At 52.7% G+C, this 19,976-nt stretch overlaps 5 protein-coding genes across 5 annotated transcripts; 3 read left to right on the top strand and 2 right to left on the bottom strand.

The window, feature by feature from the left end:
- Nucleotides 1-2,917: 2,917 nt before the first annotated feature.
- Nucleotides 2,918-5,388, top strand: HRG_11867 (PIF1-like helicase domain-containing protein; the record flags this gene model as incomplete). Its single annotated transcript, XM_044870337.1, has 11 exons — nucleotides 2,918-3,045; nucleotides 3,105-3,315; nucleotides 3,400-3,450; nucleotides 3,522-3,846; nucleotides 3,974-4,302; nucleotides 4,431-4,555; nucleotides 4,623-4,701; nucleotides 4,756-4,806; nucleotides 4,877-4,904; nucleotides 4,953-4,962; nucleotides 5,031-5,388. The coding sequence occupies 11 exons, from the start codon at nucleotides 2,918-2,920 to the stop codon at nucleotides 5,386-5,388; spliced, it is 1,695 nt and encodes a 564-aa protein (XP_044714581.1).
- Nucleotides 5,389-5,720: 332 nt separating this feature from the next.
- Nucleotides 5,721-7,506, top strand: HRG_11866 (tc5 transposase DNA-binding domain-containing protein; the record flags this gene model as incomplete). Its single annotated transcript, XM_044870336.1, has 2 exons — nucleotides 5,721-6,215; nucleotides 7,213-7,506. The coding sequence occupies 2 exons, from the start codon at nucleotides 5,721-5,723 to the stop codon at nucleotides 7,504-7,506; spliced, it is 789 nt and encodes a 262-aa protein (XP_044714580.1).
- Nucleotides 7,507-15,132: 7,626 nt separating this feature from the next.
- Nucleotides 15,133-15,511, top strand: HRG_11865 (ankyrin repeats (3 copies) domain-containing protein; the record flags this gene model as incomplete). The annotated part of the gene is made up of 2 exons (XM_044870335.1): nucleotides 15,133-15,171; nucleotides 15,209-15,511. 2 exons carry the CDS (start codon nucleotides 15,133-15,135, stop codon nucleotides 15,509-15,511), a joined length of 342 nt encoding a protein of 113 aa, XP_044714579.1.
- Nucleotides 15,512-17,727: 2,216 nt separating this feature from the next.
- HRG_11864 (uncharacterized protein) lies at nucleotides 17,728-18,783 on the bottom strand (the record flags this gene model as incomplete). Its single annotated transcript, XM_044870334.1, has 2 exons — nucleotides 17,728-17,736; nucleotides 17,920-18,783. The coding sequence occupies 2 exons, from the start codon at nucleotides 18,781-18,783 to the stop codon at nucleotides 17,728-17,730; spliced, it is 873 nt and encodes a 290-aa protein (XP_044714578.1).
- Nucleotides 18,784-19,098: 315 nt separating this feature from the next.
- On the bottom strand, nucleotides 19,099-19,522 carry HRG_11863 (uncharacterized protein; the record flags this gene model as incomplete). Its single annotated transcript, XM_044870333.1, has 2 exons — nucleotides 19,099-19,350; nucleotides 19,403-19,522. 2 exons carry the CDS (start codon nucleotides 19,520-19,522, stop codon nucleotides 19,099-19,101), a joined length of 372 nt encoding a protein of 123 aa, XP_044714577.1.
- Nucleotides 19,523-19,976: the final 454 nt, after the last annotated feature.

The raw sequence follows: 19,976 nt of genomic DNA, 5'->3' as shown, positions 1-19,976 counted from the left end.
TTAGTACGGCTCACACTGGAGCTTGGCGGGCCGTGGACGACCGACTGAACACCAGCAAGAAATTCCTGAGAAAGGAGGTATAAGCGGGATAGAGTTCTCCGTCAGCTGCGCGCGCGTTGACGGCTATTCGGGTACAACGCGCCTACGGACCTGACGCCCCGGCCCAGTTTGGGACGGAGGTCCCCACCTGCACCAGGCTGGCGGCTGCGACCCAACATGCTCAACATCGCGACGACGGCGGCCCGCGGCCGAGGCAGATGAGAAGGTTGTATATAGGTTTTCCTCCTGGGCCACCGGGTTTTTCCTATATAGGTAACGCGTAGAGGCTCTAGAGCCTGCAGGCTAGCTAGTGTAATAAACTACTACTACTACTAAAGCCATGATTCCTTCAACGTCCCATTTATCTGCGGTCCAGAAATGGATCGATTCTAAAACCAACCTGCCTATATTTCAACGCAACATACCTCAGAACCTCGAGGAGCGCACTGTCGCTGGTGCGGAGCTATACAAAGAGGGATTTTACCGGACAATCAGAGCGGCGGCACAGGCGCTAGACGTGCCGTACAAACGACTATGGTCTCGTGTCCAGGGCATCAGCCAGTGCAGCAGAATGGGGGCTTGAATAAGCTCTTCTCGCCGTCAGAGGAGCGAGAGATTCTCTGCTGGTCTCATCGCCGCATCACACAAGGGCATCATATCACAAGTCGCACCCTACGACAGCACGCCAACGCCATTCTTCAAGCTAAAGGGGAAAAGCCGACTATATCAACAACCTGGGTAAAGAACTTTATCAAGAGGAACAAAAAGCTCTTTCACGCTAAAAAGGCAGCATCGCGAGATGCTAAGCGTAAGGCAATGCAAGACCGGGTTCGTGTGGAAGCCTTCTTCCGTGACTGGCGAGTTTCTTATAAGGCGCCGTATCGACTATCGAGCCTCGCAACGTCTGGAATTTTGATGAGACCGGCTTTATGATTGGATACCTTAATAAGGGGACTTTGTGTGGACTTTCAACGAGATTGAGACCCCAATCCTTACAGATTCTCACGATACAGTCTCTATTACGGCCATTGAGGCTATTTCCGCATCAGGGAACTTCATTCCTTCATTTTTAATCCTCCCAGGCGTTCATATCCCTCTTCAATGGACCCAAAACGCACTTGACGGCGAGACAACCTCACAACAAGCCTAAAGGGTACATGAATGATATTATAGCGATTGAGTGGATTGAGCACTTTGAGCGGCATACACGACCCCGGAATCCGAAGGAAATTAGAGTTCTACTTATGGACGGATGCGAGAGCCATTTTACTAGCGACATCGTCCACTTTTGCAAGCAACATTTGATCGAGCTTTTCCCCTTGCCGCCGCACCTTACACATCTACTTCAGCCTCTCGATGTAGGTGTATTCCGCTCATATAAGTACTGGCACCAGCAAGTCTTATATCGGGAGGTTGCCGATGGAGCCACTGACTTTAAGAAGACTGATTTCTTATTCCATCTTCAAGAGGTGCGGAATCGAACGTTCAAGAAGTCTACAATCCTCTCTGCCTGGCAGAAATGTGGCCTCTTTCCCCATAACCCGAGCATTGTTCTTGATGAGCTTCAAGATGCGTTATCTTCTCTCACACAGGTTGTACGGGAACAGGATCTTCCAGGCTATATAAGTGATGGGAGCAGCCAAAGTAGCGAGGCTGACGGCGAGGCTAGAGACGATATTGTATTTGCAACGCCCCAAAGACCACCAAAATACCGCCTGCAAGAGGACGATTTGACTGAAGACTGCACAGACCCCAAGCTCAACCTGGCTGTCATTCAAAACTATCACCAATACGTCAACCTACGGATCCAGGTTTCCTCACTATCCGGGTGCCACTAACGCCGTCAGTGCAGCATGTACGAGAAAGTGCGGAAGGCATCGCATACACTTGTCCTCAACGGCATCACAGCCACGGCTGAGATGAGACGAATCAAGGAAAAGCAACTTGCCCGTTCAAAGCTACACGAAAAGACGTCCATCGTCGCTAAATTTGGACCGTTGACACTTAGCGACGCACGAATTCGAGCAGCCAGAGATGAACACCACAGGCGGGCTGCTCAAGAAGATGAGGCTCGACGAATCAGGAAAAAAGGGGTTCGAGACGAGGCGGCATATCTTCGCCGCTGGCTTCGCGATGTCAGGAGCATTGTGAGGCATAGCATCACAAAAACAACACCAAGCCAGCATCGATGTCAGGGTAGGTGGCTTAAGGCGGATAAAAGGGCGTACCTTAACACCATCAACTGGGTCTGTCAACGCTATCGCATTCATCGCGATCTTATATCTAATGGCCACACTTGTGGCCTTAGAAGGCAGCAAGTCTTTAGCAGCAGCAGCAAACGTGGCCGGAGTATTATGATCACGAGCTTGTGCGAGATGCAGTTGAATTTGTGGTCCTGGAGACAATGGATAGAGACTCAAGCCGGCAGCTAATGACTCTCGAGGCTGACGGGTTTGAGATCACGACGGAACAGGAAGCTGATAACCCGGCAGGCGAATTTTAAGTCATTAAGCTAGAAAACACCAATAGATAGACCCATGATGCGATGCTTCAATTGACTTTTCTGCCTCAATCACGATACATCATTTGTTAAGGGGCTGTTAGGGGAATGTGCATTTAAAAGAAAATCGGGGTACTTGGTCCCCCTAAGAAAATAGCTCGTGGTATAAGTACCGTGTTTTCCCGGTCGCTTGGCCTTTTCCTGGTCGCGTTCCCCCCCCTCCTGGAAGGAGGGGGATGAGGGACGAATTTTAGTCCCCCCTAGTACTGGATGGAGAATGGCCCGGTAGCCGACATGAGGGATGAAACCGCTCGCGACCTTTTTGCACGCACGTGGGGATTCCACATCACTGCCATTAACCCGGAGCCGAACAGGACAATGCCCCAGGGTGAAGGGAATCCCGCCCGCAACGACAGCCTCATGAACCACTTCAATCCTGCCATCATTCTGGGCTGGCTGGCCAATATCGACATATCGCCCTGCACCAGCTTACAGGCAGTCATTACGTATGCTGCCAATTGCAGCAAATCGGAGAAGAAGACGGAGCCTTACTGCAAGCTCGCAGATCAGGTTTTGCCGCATACAGCACACCACCAGCCCCTGTTGTCCTTCTCTCTCGCCTTATGAATAAGTTGATTGCCGAGAGAGATTATTCAGCGCAGGAAATTTCCCACTTGCTGCTCAACATCCCTCTGCAGGAAGGCACTCGGATGGTTGTGTACGTCGACTGCCGTCCGTTGGAGCAGCATGTGCGGTCGTTCCGCGTCGACGAGGATGTCAGTGAGGCTGTCGGCAGCTACCGGAAATATCTGCAGAGAAATGACCAACATGAGAGTATAACCTATCTCGAGTACCTGCAGTCCTACAATCTCAAGACGTGGAGGAGACTCGGTGCGAACGCGAAGAAGAGGGTCCTGTCCTACTTCCTCGGTACAGGTCAGCGGAGGCATCACCCCAGTTTCATGACTTCTGCCGTGTCAAGTTGATGATGGCCCATCCGCATCGCTCTCCGGAGGAGCTGCTTGCTGTGGACGGGCAGCCGTTTGAGTCCTTTGCGGCGGCGTACCAGTGCTGCCGGCAGCGACACCATTTCCATGAGGACGACCATTACGGCGAGGTGGGAGCAAATGAGCTGCAGGCAGAGGACGATGAGTTTCAGCGGGAGGAGCACGAAGAGCCTGTCGTGGAGGAAGATTGGCATGAACTCGCCCGTATGCTGCCAGACCATCCGCTGGAGGAGGAGGATATCGACGTGCTGGGCCGGCGAGATGTCGACGTGAATTATGACTGGACTCCCACGTTGGACGGTATACCGATGACGGCATTCTCCAGGGCGACTTCTGGAAGCAACGCAAAGCCGAAAATCCCTTCACCTTGATGTGGATCATCAGCCGCTGGAGGCTCGCGATTCCCTGAATCCGGAGCAGCGCCTAGTGTACGATACGGTGATGGGCCACTTTCTGACCCAGGCCTGTTCCCAGTTGTTACTCCATGTGGACGGCGGCGGTGGCACGGGCAAATCATACCTCATCAATCTGCTTTCGGCGCACCTCCAAGCCGCCTCGGGCGGAAGAGGGACGCCTGTTTGGCGTGCCGCGCCCACGGGCGTTGCGGGAAATCAGATATCGGGCACTACCTTGCACTCCCTGCTGCACCTCCCCATCAACAAGGACTTCAAGCCCCTGTCAGCGATCGACAAAGCTCAGCTCCAGAAGAAGCTAAAGGATGTCAAGTACCTGATCGTCGATGAGAAGAGCATGCTGGTCTGCGACAGCTGTCATGGATTGATGACCGTCTCCGTGAGGCGTTCCCGAATAGAAATGAGGAGTTCTTTGGTGGTCTTAATATCCTCCTGGTTGGCGACTTCTTTCAGCTTCCCCCTGTACTGCAGAAGCCTCTTTATTACGACAAGGAGGTGCAGGGGGTAGAGATCAAGGGCAGGAACGCATATCGGCGCTTCGACAAGACGGTTTTCTTGAAGGTTGCCCAGCGTCAGCGCGGCGACGATCAGGCAGCGTTTCGCTCAGCTCTTGAGGAATTGCGGCTGCTCCAACTCTCTATGGAGTCCTGGGCTCCTCTCCAGCCGTGTTCAGGCGAAGCTGGACGATCAGGAGGTTGCCAAGTTCGTCAATTCCCTACGAGTATACGCCACGAAAGACAGGGTGAACGAATATAACCACTACCACCTCGACCGCCCAGGCCGGCCTGTCATCCAGGTCATGGCTAAGAACGTTGGCCCCGGTGCTGCTGCTGCTCCTGACGACAAGGCAGGCAACCTTGCGAAGCAGATTCCCATGCATTGGCGCCCGTCTGATGCTGACGTCCAACCTTTGGCAGCCGGTTGGCCTCTGCAACGGTGCACGTGGTACAGTATACGATATCGCGTGGGCGCCTGGAGCTGACCCCATGCGAGACCCTCCTGCGTGATCATGATGGAGTTTGACAAGTACCGGTACACGGGGCCGGTATTCCTGACCACCACAGATGGCAGGAAGATTGTCCCGATTCTGCCAGTAGACAGGGACTTCCTCGTCGGAGCCACACTCTGCACTCGTACGCAGTTTCTGATCGTGTGCTACGCCATTACAGTTCACAAGTCGCAGAGCATCACCGAAGACATGATCGTGACGGATCTGTCGTGCCGTGACTTTCAGACCGGTTTGAGCTACGTGGCCGTCTCGCGTGTGAAAACGCTGCAGGGTCTGATGCTGGATGCCCCGTTTGACCGCAATCACCTGACTTATGCGTCGCCGCCGGAAGGAATTAAGATGAAAATGAAGGATCAACAACTTCGCAAACGACAGGTTCTTACCCAGAATCCGTATAAGATAGGCGACGGGTCTACGTAACTCCACTTGATGCTACCGGCGACAAGATCGACATTTTCCAAGGCACAGATGAATGTATGATTGTAGATACTGTACTGATTGTTCAGTGACTGACTGCTTGACTGGTAGCCAGACTCGCAGCCTTCGGCTGATTGTACGCCTTGCACCACAGCCCTAAAGACTAAAGTGCAAGGCGTGGCGCAGTATTTTATCTACCATAGTTATAATTCGACCCCGCATATAACCCCCTATGGCAATAATTCAGAACCCATTTCACGATGGCGTCATAACACTACATTTTTATCGCCACGTCACTATCTCAATAGTCATCGAGGAAGGCCAATTCTTTGACTATGGCTTCTTCAAAAGCTAAAGAGTCTGCTGTCCAAAAATGGATCGATTCTGCCACCGGCTTACCCAGCTTTTCGCGCCATACAACCGCAAACCTCGAGACGCGAACTATTGCAGGAGCAGAGCTCTACTACGAGGGCTTCTACGGCTCAATTGTGGCCGCGGCGAAGGCGCTTGGCGTGCCCTACAAGCGCCTCTATTATCGAGTCAATGGGCATCACTCAACGGCCGAGAATGGAGGCAACCGTGCCCTGCTTGATCCCTCGGATGAAGAGGAGGTATTTTGCTGGGCACATCGCCGCATCACACAGGGGCACCACATCCAGGGTCGTGCGCTCCAACAACACGCCAACGCCATTCTCAAGGCAAAGGGCGTGGGAGCTACAGCATCGCGAGCCTGGGCCAAGCGCTTTATACAGCGGCATAGAGAACTCTTCCACCGTCGAAGAGCAGCAGCGCGAGACATCAAACGGAAGGCTATGCAAGATCGCATCCACGTTGAGGCTTTTTTTCGCGGCTGGTCTCAAACGATCGAGAAAGACGAGATTCTCCTAAGAACACCTGGAATTTCGACGAGACAGGCTTCATGGTGGGATATCTACATAAAGGCACATTTATTTGGACCTTCCGCGAGATTGATACCCCTATTTTATCTGACGCTCACGATACGGTGTCGGTCACAGCGATTGAGGCTATTTCTGCAGCTGGGAGTTGCATTCCTTCGTTTGTGATTCTCCCTGGGGTCCAAATTCCTGCCCGTTGGGTTACCAACAGCCTTGACGACGATACCATCATTTCAACCAGCCAAAAGGGGTATATTAACGATGTCATCGCGATTGAATGGATCAAACACTTCGAGAAACACACGAGACCGGTTGATCCACTTCAGAAGCGGCTTACTTATGGATAGCTGTGATAATCACTATACAGAAGAGATGGTTCACTTCTGCTTCGATCACAACATTAAGGTCTTCCCAATGCCTCCCCATCTTACACATCAGCTTCAACCTCTTGATGTCGGCGTTTTTAGGTCATACAAACACTGGCATCAACAAGTTCTACATCGTGAGATTGCTGACGGGGCATATGACTCTAACAAGTCCGATTTTCTATATCATCTCCAAGAGGTCCGCACTCGCACCTTCAAAAGCACACAATTCTCTCATCTTGGCAGAAATGTGGCCTCTTCCCATTCAATCCCGGATCGTGCTCTCCCAGCTTCAAGACACGCTCTCGTCGCTCACAGAAGAAGTGGCCATTAAGGACCTGCCGGGCTCGATCGAAAGCGAGCCTCAGGGCGGGCCTCAGGCAGCAAGACCATCAACACCATCGCCACACACGCCGCCTCGATTCAACGATTCAACTAGAACAATGTTTCAACGCCGAGACTCAACCTCTCTACGATTCAGAGGTATCACGCCTACGTACAGCTTCGTCTAGCCACATCAGTTGACTCCCACATGCCGTTGACTCTCCGTCACATACGTCTATGAGAAGGCGCGGAAAGCCGACAAAACCCTCGCTCTCAACGGCATCACCGCAACGGCCGAGATGACAAAGATAAAAGAGAAACAAGCCAAGCGCTCCAGTCTCCAGCAACAGACAACTATTGTAGCGAGATACGGCCCATTAAGCGTCGGTGACGCTAGAATTCGAGTCGCCCGAGACGAATACAATAGACAAGCGGCACAAGAAGAGGAGGCACAGAGAGTCAGGAATAAGGAGGTTCGCGACGAAGCTGGCTATATACGCCGCTGGCTGCAAGGTACGCTTCAACGTCAGGATTAGCATCACAGAGGCGAAGATTCGAGACATCAGAGGTCTCTGGGCCAGGGCGACAAGCGCGCACACCTCAATTGCAATGAGTGGATGTGCGCAAGCAGGATTCTCCGCGAGCTACACAACCGCGGCGTAGGGCAGCAAGGCGATCATGTGGCCGGAGTACTATGATCGCGAGATTGTAAAGGAAGCAGTCGAATTAGTGGTGATGGAGGCAATAAGCGTGCAATTTGCCGTCAGACGCTTCCTTGAAGCTGACGGCATCGAGATGCGATGAAGAGGAATCATAAGACGCGCTCGAGGCTGGGAAGGAAGAAGAAATCGAATAGAGCTTAATTCGATGCCAAAACACCAAAAACACCTCAAAGGCAGTATGGTGATGCATTTGCATTGCTATGACTAGCTTGCAATAAAGCGAACATGTGTTGCACTTATCGCGGGAAGAGAGGTACTTTTAAGTTCTAGCAAAATGGCGGGGTTCTTATGTACTTTCTTTTTTCCAGGTCAACGAGCTTTTTCTAGGTCAACCGCCCCCCCGTGACTGTGGAGCTGTCACGGGGATTGGCCGACTTTGAGGCCCCCCTACCCGTGCCACGCCCCACTTATTTCGCGTTCGTTCCTCACCAGCTCCATATTCTGGATAAGAGGATGTGACTTGGGAGGAAGATATGCCGCGGAAAAGCAAGAACAGCACCAAGCGCAACTCGAACCAATTCGAGTTGCTCGATGACGAGGATGACGGTACGAACGACAATGTGGCCTGTAGCATCATTGTGGCCAATTCGACAAGCGCGGCCGACGCGACAAGGACCAGCGCTCGCGGTCGCCCTCTGAAACCGACACTGCAATTCGACCCAGAACCGCGCCCATCACGAAAGAAATCCGCCGTCCCGAAAGCGAAATCGACGAATGCCGACCCCGGTGCCAACGAGGATTCATTGGCACGAATCGAAACTCTCCTGAAACGCGTCGAGGAGCGGGCCGAAAGGGCGGAGAAACGCGTCGAGTCCTTGGAAGAGTTCATTCGAAACGAGCTCTTCCCACGCGTCGCTAGCCCTCCGGAGTCCGCCACTCCAAATGCGCCTCATCAGCAACAGCAACAGCACCTGCCACCTTCGCCACCCTCTCCAGTCCCAGGACCACTGCCAGGCATTGGGTTGGACGTGAGTCGGGTCCTAGATAGCGACATAAGGGAAGGAAATGCCGGCACTATTCGTCGGCGCGCGAACGCTGCCCTTGAGAATTTGGGTGTGACCTGTCTTGGCGTCAATTCTAAAGGAAACGGGCGTTTTCGGCTTCTCTTTCGAGAGACGGACGTCGATAAAGTACGGCAGAACGACACCTGGATGAGGACACATTTCGACAAGGGAACGCTATATGGGGAGCAGTGGTACCCTCTACGGGTTGATAGAGCCCATCGTGGGGTTGCGACGGATGATATCGGATGCGCCGTGTTTGGGCGGATGAACGGGGTGGAAGTGCACAAGATGCGATGGCTCGGGACAGCGTCTGTCGACAAGGAATACCGCTCTCTGGTGGTACACCTGGATAAGAAAGAGGAGGTGGACAGGTTGCTTGCAAAACGAACGGTTGAGATGGCGAATGGCGAGTGTGCATACACGCGACCATTCGTTCAGGGACTTCAACCAGCGAGATGCTACCGTTGCCACCTCTACGGACACTTGCATTATCGCTGCAAGGCCCCAGCTCCGATCTGTGGACAGTGCGCCCAACCGGGCCATTCTGCGTCGACTTGCACCTCGAACGTTTTTAAGTGTGCAGCGTGCGGTGGAAAAGGAGCACACAAGGCTACAGATCCTGGGTGCCCGGTATATCGCCGGAACTCGCCAAGTTACGACCGTCGCCCTACTAACATACATCCTCTGTCTTAACCTTTCTTTTCAGCACAAACCCTCTACCTATACCTGTGGTTGCCCCACAGCTGGTAGGTTAGCTACACCGGACGGCTAAAGGCAGGTGGACTCTTCGTCAAATGCGGCGGAGGAGAGTGGTCTGTACCTCATCAGACAGGCTCCAGAATTGGAAAGGCACAGGTCAAATGAGCAAGAGACGGATTGAAGGATGTAAGAGAAATTTAGGCATTCGATCGGGACGAATTCCTTGGGCTCGGAACCGAGTATTGGACAACTCTAGAATAGGCTTAGCGAGTCTGACGCAGTGCCTCTGACTATCGTCAATGGCGAAATAAACATCATCATCATCACCTTCGGACTTAGATCGTTAACCCGTTTTCACGACACACCTCCTTAGCTATAGCCTATCCCGATCGGGTGTAGCTAAAAAGCCTTTAAGGGCAACGATCGAAGGGCCGATCGACCGGTGTGAATAGGAGATACGAATGCTTTACCTTCCCGGCGGCATAGGCTTCCTATGGTCTTTGATCTGGTCTCGGAGGTCTTCTAACCGGGCCTCTAGGCGTAGCCGCTCCCTGAGATCTTCGAGCCCAATCATCCTTTGGAACTCGAAGAGTTTCTGCTTTGGCAGAGCTTTGGTCAAGCCATCGGCTTTCATATGTGCCGTGGGGACCCAACGAACCCGGATTCGGCCTTCCTGGCATTCCTGACGTAGCCAGTGTTGATGAATTATGAATATCGACATGCCTTAGCCGTGTAGATAGCTTCGCGCTTCCTTCTTCGAGGAGCCTGATTGTCTGCGAGTTATCACACTCTACTAGCAACGGCAAGGGGATCTGAATCCGTAAAGACGCCAACAACCGGCTTAAGAAGATTGCTTCCTTTGAGGCTTCCGAAAGAGCTAGGAGCTCTGCCTCTGTGCTCGACGTTGTGACTGTGGCTTGCTTCGAGTCTTTCCACGCAATGGTTCCCCCGAATAGGGTCATAACGTAGCCTTGAGAGCTTTTTCTATGGAGAGAATTGTCTGCAAATGATGCATCACTCGTACAAAGAAACAGTTCGACGTTCTTTGAGCCCCCAAGCCTTATGCCGTACGAACGCGTGCCGTAAAGATAAAGGATGACTCTGTCTACGGCTCGTTGGTGTGATTCGTCCGGGTTCTGGTTGTGACGGGCTAGCCGGGAGACTGCAAATGCAATATCCGGCCTCGTGGAAATGGCTGAGAAGAGCACAGATCCGACCTTCTGGAGATATTGATGTATCTCCCTTTGGGTTGCTTCGCCAGAGGCCGGAAGGAGCTCTTCGTTTGTGACCATCGGAGTGTCTGGGAGCTTTGAAGAGCCTAGGATTTCGAGAACGTACTTATGAGCTATCTCGTCAATATACGAATCTTGGGTCAGCCAGATCGTTCGATGGGGCCGATCCCGGAGGATGTGTATCCCTAGAAACCATTTAGGTTCCCCTAGGAAGCTCATTTTATAGCGTTCTTCGAGCCTTTGTATGGCTTCCTTAGCTAAGCTTTCATCTTCCTTTCGGTAGGCCCAGATAATGTTGTCCACGTAGAAAAAGACGGTCACTGCACCCTTCATCATCACACAGGGTTCCTGAGGGGCTTTCTTGAACCCCAGCTCTTCGAGGGAGCCTGTGAGATGCTGTTGCCAAAGAAGAGGGGATCGGCGTAGACCGTAGAGAGCTTTCCGAAGCCGTAGCACTTTTCCGGGTTTCTGGAAGCCCGGTGGCATCCTCATAAAGACGATTTCTTCCTCTTCAAGGGGGCAATTGACAAATGCATTGACAGCATCCATCTGATCAAGCTCGAGGTCATACTCGGCGGCAATGGCCATGAGGGTCCGAAAAGACATCCCGGCCAAGGTTGTGGCACGGGTCGGGAGGTCCCCCTTTTTCTGTTGATTGCCGCAAACGACGAGCCGTGCTTTGCACTTCTGAAGAAGTCCGTGCTTGTCTGTCTTATAGATGAATACCCATTTGCATCCGAGAACCTGGTGGCCGGCAACCCTTTTCCAAGAAATCTCTTCAAAGGAGCCCATTTCCTCATGTGAGGTAAGATGATCTTGTTGGGCTTGGACGAATTCCTCCCTATAAAGGTGATTCTCGAGTTGTTTCTGGGTTTCTGGGGGATCCGGGAGATCTCTCTTATGGACCTTGGTGGGCCTCTTTCGTGGCCTGAAGAGCCTCCCTGCTGTAAATGCTCCGCGGCATCCGTCTTGGATGGGCGTAGGATTAAAGTCCGAAAATCGGTCCGATCGGTCGAAAAACGGGTCTTCCTGTCCTATCCCTGTCTGATCAGACGCTTCCTTGGCTTTGCAGAGCAGGGCCGAAAAAACAGCCGCTGTAGGATTGGCCGGAAAGTGAGGTTTTTCCACCCCCTCACGGAGGGCGGCTTTCCCCCCCACCCCCTCAGGGGTAGCGACAGGAAGATGAACTGAAAAGACTGCCCCTGGTTCGTCTTCTGGATCCGCTGTGGTGGGAGGCGTAAGAAGGCCAGCTCCTTCGAGAACTCTAGCCTTCCCGTAGTCTTCCTTTTCCTGTTCCTCGCTTTGGTCTTCTTCTTCTTGGGTTCTTACGACGATCGTACTTCCTGCAGTGCTTTCTGCGTCGAGGTCTTCGATATCGGTTTCTTCATCGGTTTCTTCATCGGTTTCTTCATCGAGAGCTTCTTGGTTGACTCTCTGATCCTCCGGGATCTCTATCTTCTGGACAAGCTCTTCGATGCCTGATAGCAGCGATTGTTGCTCGAGCTTTCCGTCGAAGAAGGTATGTTCGTCGAAAACAACGTCTCTTGTCGAGATAACCTTCTTAAGATATGGAATCCAGATCCGGAAGATATTCGTAGAATTATAACCGACAAGATACCCAATGTGAGCCCTCGGATCAAGCTTCCGCAGTTTGTCCCTTTTCAATTGGGCGTTTGCAGTCATCGCGTAGGCCCTGCAACCGTAAGCCCGAAGATGTGACAGTTGGGCATTCTTGCCTGTGAACAGCTCGATCGGGGACTTCCATTCAAGTTCTTCTTCGGCCCCTGGCTTCGCGTCGGGCTCCGGAGCGTCGGACCCGGCGTTGATTTGGACCTCGGCTCTCTTGGAGTTCGATTTCGAAGATAACATGCGGCTTCCACGATCTCTTTCCAGAGGTTATGCGGGAGCCTTGAAGCGATTCTCATCACCCTGCCTCTTTCTATAGAAAGGCCTCCCGATCTTTCGGCCCCTCCATTCTGGGATTGGGTGTTTGAAGCCGATCTTTCCGCTGAAATGCCCTTCTTTCGTAACCATGCTGTGATCTTCTTCGTAAAGAGCTCCCCATCTGAGCGTACGATCTTCACTTCGAAGCCGTATCGGTCTTTCATCCAATGGACAAAATCCCTCAACACAGCCCAATTATGCTTCTCTTGGTAGGTCCGCATAAAATAGGGGAAAACCATTCCTGTAAAGGCGTCTGTGATAAACATCACACGGACGAAGTCTTCGTGGTCTGCGGAAAGGTCGGTCCAGTCGATCCAAATCTCGTGACAAGGGCGATTTCTTTCCCGGTCGGGGGGTCTGCGGGAAATTTGTTTCCTGGCCTTCCCCTGAGCACAGAATTCGCACTCCACAGTCTTTGGCCCCTTGATTCGAACCCCGTTCCGAAGGCCTAGCTTGTGGAGGGCCAGTGGGCCCGGGTGACCGAGGCGGGCGTGCCAGAGGTTGCCGTCTCCTTGGCTGGCCGGGCGAGGGTCCTTGGTCCCGGCCCTTCGAGGTTTTGTTGCTTGGAAGACTGTGTCGAAATTGACGGTCTCCGCTTCTGCTGATGGCCTGAACTCCAGGACGAATTGTTGGTATCTCCTTTGAAGAATCCCAATCGTTTGATTCCGCCGTACTAGCCTCGTAGGCTCCGAGAAGGTGTCCCAATAGATTCCTTCATCTCGTAGGGCTTGAAGGAAATCAGGCTCGTTGAAAAGCTTGGGCAGTAAGCTACCTTTTAAGCCGAAGTATTTGGAATGATCCGTCCGGTAAGGTCATCGTGAAATTAACCCTGCCGTACCCTCAATCCGGACTTCTGATTCCCTGTGATTAGGTAGTCTTTCTGGGCCTTTCTGAATGACCGGAATCGGCTGAGTGTGTTACACACGTGAAGGGAAGCTCCTGAGTCAAGGATCGCGGATAGGCGGAGCGGGTATTCCGACACTGCCACCGATGACCCGGCTGGGTAGACGAAAGCCGGATTGGCCGTTCCAACCATCCTTCCTCGAACCCGGGTCGCTGGTTGCTATTTCCCATCTTTCTGGATTTCGCGGATCTCCTCGACCTTCTTCCGTAGGTCGGGGTTATCCTTGATAGCCTTCTGGGCTTTCTTGCACAGCCTTTCAGATCGATTGAAATGGCCTGGCCGTAATTCCTCGAAGACTTGCCAGCAACCCTCAAGTTCATGGCTGTCAAGACCACAAGCTGGCGAGCTGCTTCCTGGTAGGTCCATCTTTCTTCTAGGTATTGTTTTGGTCGCTTTGGGGATTCTCGATGCAGTCCTGGTCTATGTGCTTGGTAGATCTTGAACTGGATGGCGGCGGCTTCTTCGTCTAGCCTTTTGCTTCCGCGGATAAATATAGCCGAGAAGTCGTCGGAAAGGGGCTTAACCAGGCTAGCTATGTCTCGTAGCCATTGGCCGGTCACAGCCTCCACGAGAAAGTACTGTTCAGCTTCTCCCATGATTTCCTCCCATCTAGCGAGCCAGGTAGAGATATTCTTCGTTGGAAAAGCTCGAAGATGGATCGTATACTGGGCTCGGATACGTTCCATCATATAGCCCCTCGTTGGGGCTGTCGAGGCCTCGAGCTTTACAAACCACTCCCGAAGAGTCTCATCGTCGTGAAGGGAGGTCAACTTCGCTTTGCTAATCGTCTCCGTAATCGTCGTACGGGCTGCCGTGGCGAGCCTCGTCTCGTAGAGGTATTCCTTTCGGCGACCTTCGTAGTCCCTCGATGCTTCAGTATAAGCTTTCTGCTGGCCTGCATTCAGATCAGCAAATCTCTCAGCCTCAGCGTTGAAATCGCTGAATTCGGGGCGTTCTGGTAGTTCAAGGGGGGTCTTGTCATGTTCGAAGATGAGCTTGTGGATGGTCTTGTCCACACGGGCCCGAAGCTCCTTCAGCCACTTATCCCAATCCTGAGGCTCCGAAAGAATCGTGCGCTGTATGGTGTCCTTCGACATCTTGGTTGAAGCAGAAAGGATGATTAAGGAGAGAGAAATGGGGCGTAAAGGTGTCTTAATCGACGATAAGTTCAATCGAGAGCGGCTGTGGAAGAATGCAGCAGCCGGAAGTTACAGAAACACTGTTTCTCCCGGGCTCATAACTCTCGCGAAGAGAGGATGCAAGTGATGAATTGATTAAGTTGCTTGTTCTTCTGTTATTCCTCCTCTCTAACAAAAAGTGACTTCTTATAGTTCTGTCACTTGTCTGTGGTGGCGATGTCGCCACCCAGGCCGCCTAGATGACGTTGTCATCTAGAAGGTTCGATACCACCGCTTACCAACGACATTATTCATCCTTCTCAGTCACCTTTGCTAGAGTCAGCCCGACTAGGTAACCCTCGGACTTAGATCGTTAACCCGTTTTCACGACATTGTCGGAAAACGCGGTTGTCAGTCATATGTGTTAATTGCAGCGCACCTGTCGGAGCGCGTTCCACTTTTGCCTGCGTGGCGCAGTGGTCTTCGCGACAGACTGAGGCATTTCTTCAGAGAGCAAGTCGAAAAGAACCGAAGTGAGCATGCGCGACCGAGACCGAGACAATATCCCAGAAATTTTCGTACAGGACGATCGACACGGTGACACAGATAGTGCAGGGTAACGTCCCATATGTTCGAAAGTACCTTGGGACCCATTCCGATGCGAAAATCTTTCTGCATGGAGTTGACTCATGGGACGGGCTGCTTAGCGAGGCGTCCGATGATGAGGACGAGAAGACAAGCTTGAGGGAAGCCGCGGTGGAGATATCTGGGACGACTGCTCTGCACATGGCTGCGTGCGAGCAGTACCCTAAGACGGTTGACCTTCTTCTCTCCAAGGGTGCCGATGCGAACGCCGCAGACATCAACGGCCGCACTCCTCTCATGGAGGCAGCTTTGTGGGGCCGCCTGCAAACGTAGAGATCCTATTGAGGCACGGGGCCGACAAGTTTTTGGCATGCATCGAGCGGGACCGTCTTATGCTCCCTGTCGACTTTGCGAGACCGCTGAGGGAGAAAGCACAGTCCCGACGGTCATGTGAAGGTGGCTCTTCGAGCGCTGAGTACATGGAAAAGGAAGAAAGGAGTCCGCTAAATGAGTGAAGGTGACTTAATGGATATCATGTGATCCAGAGTGCAACACGCGGCGAAATCAGAAACCAGTATGGCTCAAGGGCAACAAGTGCGGAGACTGCTGTCGTGATTGCTGGTGTTTACGCCGTGCCTTACGAGGTCCAGTGCGTGATATGAAATGGCTGATTTCGGCTGTGTTAATTAATAGAAGCCTCAGGCTTTTCCAGAGCCAACATTGTCATAAAGCAGCTTAATGCACTTGGCTGATACTTGCTGTTTTCCCCAGAAGAGCTCTGTGTATATATAATGGGTATGAACACCACATGACTGAAGAGTTATGTGCACACAGCTCTCCTATAAGTCCTTGAAAAATGGTTGCTTCGGCTCTGACCAGGGTGGCGATCAATTCAATTCCATCAATTTGGCCTCATTATTGAGTTGCGTTGACAGCTTATTCATCATTGGTCCCGTTGAGTTGAACCACCTGCCTTCAGATGGGGGCGATGGAGTTGAATTGAAGACGTTGAACCTGGAGCCAATCGCGAAATTTCTTCGCCGTCTCATTTTTCGATGCACTCTGCAGAGGCGCAGTCTGCTCTTCGACAAATCCGCGCTGCAGCAAGGCAGGCCTTGGGCAGCTTGGTAGCAATTCGTCGGAGCGCCGCAGCTTAGTCCGGAAGGGTTTTGGCTGCTTTTGGTACTTCAGCTTGATCATTTCATTCACTAACTATAGGGGCTTTTGGCCTCGACGTGCGCTTCACGAGCGGATGAGCTTCGTCCAGGGATTTGAGACGCGCAGCAAATGCAGTCCGGCGCGCCTCGAGCAGCAGAGGGACCGGCGGTATCCCTGCCTCCCGGTGCAGAACATTCGTTGGTGTAGTTCTCCACACTGGCAGGATAGCCCGAAGAGATGTGTAGAGTGCCTTGCTCATCTTCTTTACGAGGTGTCCGATCCTGGACGGTCCTTCCTTGCCCGGCTTGGTCCAGCGCGGGCGCGTAGAACCAGGATACCAGACCTCCGCCGCGTAGAGCAGCACTGGAATGACGCAAGCGCAGACCGCTCGTCGCACAGCGCTCGGTAGAGGACCATGCCTGGTGTTTGTCAGTCTCCTGAGATGGGTCGATGAAGTGGGCATCTATAGGTTGGCCCGGAGTTTATTTAACAAGCAGGTGCCTATGTGTCGTCTATCTAGAACTAAAGAACTTTCATCCTCTCGACCAGCCGCTCTTTGCACACTCCGTTGTATGCCCCCCTAGACGTCAAAGATGAGACTTAGCACTCTGCCCGTTCTCCAGGCTTTATAAATCCTCGCCTGCAGGAGCACGAGTGCTTGGTCTGCTGATCTGCGTTTTCTTGCGCCAAAGTGGTTTGCAGGCAGAAGCCCGTGAGCCTCGACTGCGTAGCTGATGCGCTCCGCGACAACCGCCTCAAGAATCTTGCCAAGGGTCGATAGCAGAGAGATTGGTCGCCATGCTTTGGCCAGCGTGGAGAGAATGCTTCCTCCGACCTGTAGTTTGTTGCAGTTTAGATCTCGGGTCTATTTAATGCTTCCCGCACTGGTATGCTTCCTCAAGTAAGCAGCAGCGGCGGAACCATCGCCGCTACTTGGCATGTTATCACTGCATGTCAAAAAACGCGGCCCTACAAACCATATGTGTAGCTGAAGCCTGACTGCTTTCAGGACGGAGCCGGGTCTGTCGAGGCCTTGGTTGATTGTTCCGACACTGGCCAGTTTTCTCAGGGAACCAAGGACGATGGCCCGATGTCGTGACGCAGGTACAGTAGTGTTAAAGGGAAGGATGCGAGACCAAAAAACAAGAGGTCAGCCGAGTTAAGGCATGACTGCATTTACCTTCTGATGTGTCAAACACCCTTTTCTACCAAGTACAAGATAGCCCACCAGGCTGCAGCACGCCTTGCCGCCCTATTACATGTATTCCTTGGCCCAGGCTATTAGAGCAAAGATGTGAGCAACAATGTCCTCTCTATGCCGGTTGTTCTTTATGTCGAACCACACCGTAGAGTGCACATGCAAATAGCCATTCGAATTAGCGAACAAGTCCTCATAGCTGCTATGGAAGTCGTCAGAAATATGAAAGTGGAAAATTTTTATAAAGTGGCTGGCCGTAAGAATCGTGACGAAGCTTTAAAATCCAGATAGTTAGTATTCGGCTGGCCTGATTAGAGGGAAGAACGTACTCGGTAGAAGAGACTGCGGGAACTTCTGCGCATCGTATAGCCAACGCCTCTCCCACCATTTGGGCTAGCAGCTCGTCGGAGACAATTGGAATCCCGTCGATGACTTTCGCGAACGTCCGTTTGCCTTCTAGCATCGCTACATGTTGGTGATCGCCATCCAAGTCAATGAACTGGATGCCCCCATCATCGATTGCGTGGACCATGTGCATTTTGCCCCGCGAGAAAGAGTACGTCTGACGCTCGTCACGGAAGTAAAGAAATGGACCCGCCTGGTCCTGGTGCTGGCCGTAATTCAGCACGCAGCGGATAAAGCAGCTGGCGAGACGGACAGTAGCATCCTCGACGAGCGGTGCCACAAGGCCCTCGATGTAACCCACGCTCGAATGAGTCTCATGCGAGTCCGACGTTGCGGGCCTATGCTTATAGTCGGGGGAGCTCCCGAAGGTGACCTGGTCGGACGGAACGAAGTCTTGAAGTTCCACAGGTCTCTTTGACGCCCGTTTGGATGCTTCCCGGATTGCTGTCTCCGAGAGGGCGTCCTGAATAGAGCCGGCGCCAGCTCGCACAAATGGAGCCAAAGCTGCCCAGACGTAGCCGAGGCTGTCCGGTTTATAGTGCTGCACGAGCTGAGGCTCCACCCTGTATTTGAGGGCGTCGATGCTTTCCGGGCCTTGGACCAGAGCGTTGATGCAGGTGTTGGTGTTTCTTGGGTTGCCAGGCAAAAGCCTGCGGGACTCAAAGAGAGGTAGCCTCTTTCTAGGCTCCTTGCAGAGGACGCGGTGCGCAAACAGGTGTTCGCGACCCCATTGACTGGCGGCGCTCTTCCAGCGCTCGGACCGAACTAGGGCAGAGAGGCTATCGTTGCCCTTGACTCTTTGCGCAAAGGTGGACGGGTCTCTGACTGTGTCGTAGTAAGACATGATTGTGGCGTGTAGTGAAGGGCAAAAGATGTGACGCGTGTGTGTGTGTTTGTGACAGCTGCCCAGACTACAGGTGGTAGCTCAGAAAAGTAGTGCGTTGGAGAGACAAGTGTATCCCTAGCCGGGCATCCTCGACGGTTTTTAAGAATGATGGGCTGGGGAGCGTGACGAGTGTTTGCCGCTTCCAATTTGGGGGCCGTGTTTCATCAAGCGCTGTGTGCTGGGTCAGCCGTGGCGAACATGAGAATGATAAAGGCAGGCTGCAGCATGTAGCATGCAGCAACTGCAACCTTTTCAGGGGGTTAGCGCTTACATCTAGGTATACACGATCAACTTTTCCGGCTTGTCCACGTCCTCAGGGCTTGTCGCCGAGAGGAGAAGCGCCAAGAGACGACCACGAAGCGTTTCAACAGGCTTATAGGGAACAGAGGAGATTTGAACGGTAAGGGAACCGGGCGCCGACGGCTTCATGGCGGGGTTGTCGAACATGCTGATGAGGGACGAGGGTATATTTGCTGAATATATGTATATATAATTGCGGTCTTCGGTGCTGAACATGAGCTTGGGCTATAAACGCATTAGCAGGTCAGCTGACATAGATCAGGGTGTGCATACCTACCGTCACGCCAGCCGCCTGCTGAGTTTTTGGCCGGCCCAACGCCCTCCATTGTAGCTGGCCGAGGGCAATCAAGAGCGCCACCAGATACGGATCGTGTAACGACTCGGTAGGAGTAACCATCTTCAGTTGGAGCTTGCCTAAGTTGATTGCAGGGGGATTGTATCGACGTATCGGCGGTCCGACCCTTTTCTCGCGTTGAGAGATAATGCGGCTGCGGTCGACATGTGCAGCCACGGGGATATGATCGCCGAGGCAGTAGTAGTGGCATGGAAGAATGACACTGCGATGGCCACCAAGATGCAGGTAGAGATCGCAACTACGGGTGTCAAGGTTAGGTTGCGCCACTTGGCCGTGTGCATCGACTCACCGCCAATACAATGGTGAAGGTTCGAGGCCAAGAAGCCCACGTATTGATCCCTCCTTTACCATCCACAAGTGTCGATTGCCAAAGAAGTAGCGCTCAAATTTCCGTACTCGATAGGCATCGTCGGTCGGCGAGATGCATCATGGCCGGGGGGGCAGGACTGCATTGGCTGAATGTGCACGACAAGATCTCAAGATGCAGTCTCGTCCA

The sequence above is a fragment of the Hirsutella rhossiliensis genome, assembly GCF_020360975.1.
Source record: "Hirsutella rhossiliensis strain HR02 chromosome Unknown scaffold00024, whole genome shotgun sequence".
Lineage (NCBI taxonomy): Eukaryota > Fungi > Ascomycota > Sordariomycetes > Hypocreales > Ophiocordycipitaceae > Hirsutella > Hirsutella rhossiliensis.
This window is presented reverse-complemented; position numbering and strand designations above follow the sequence as displayed.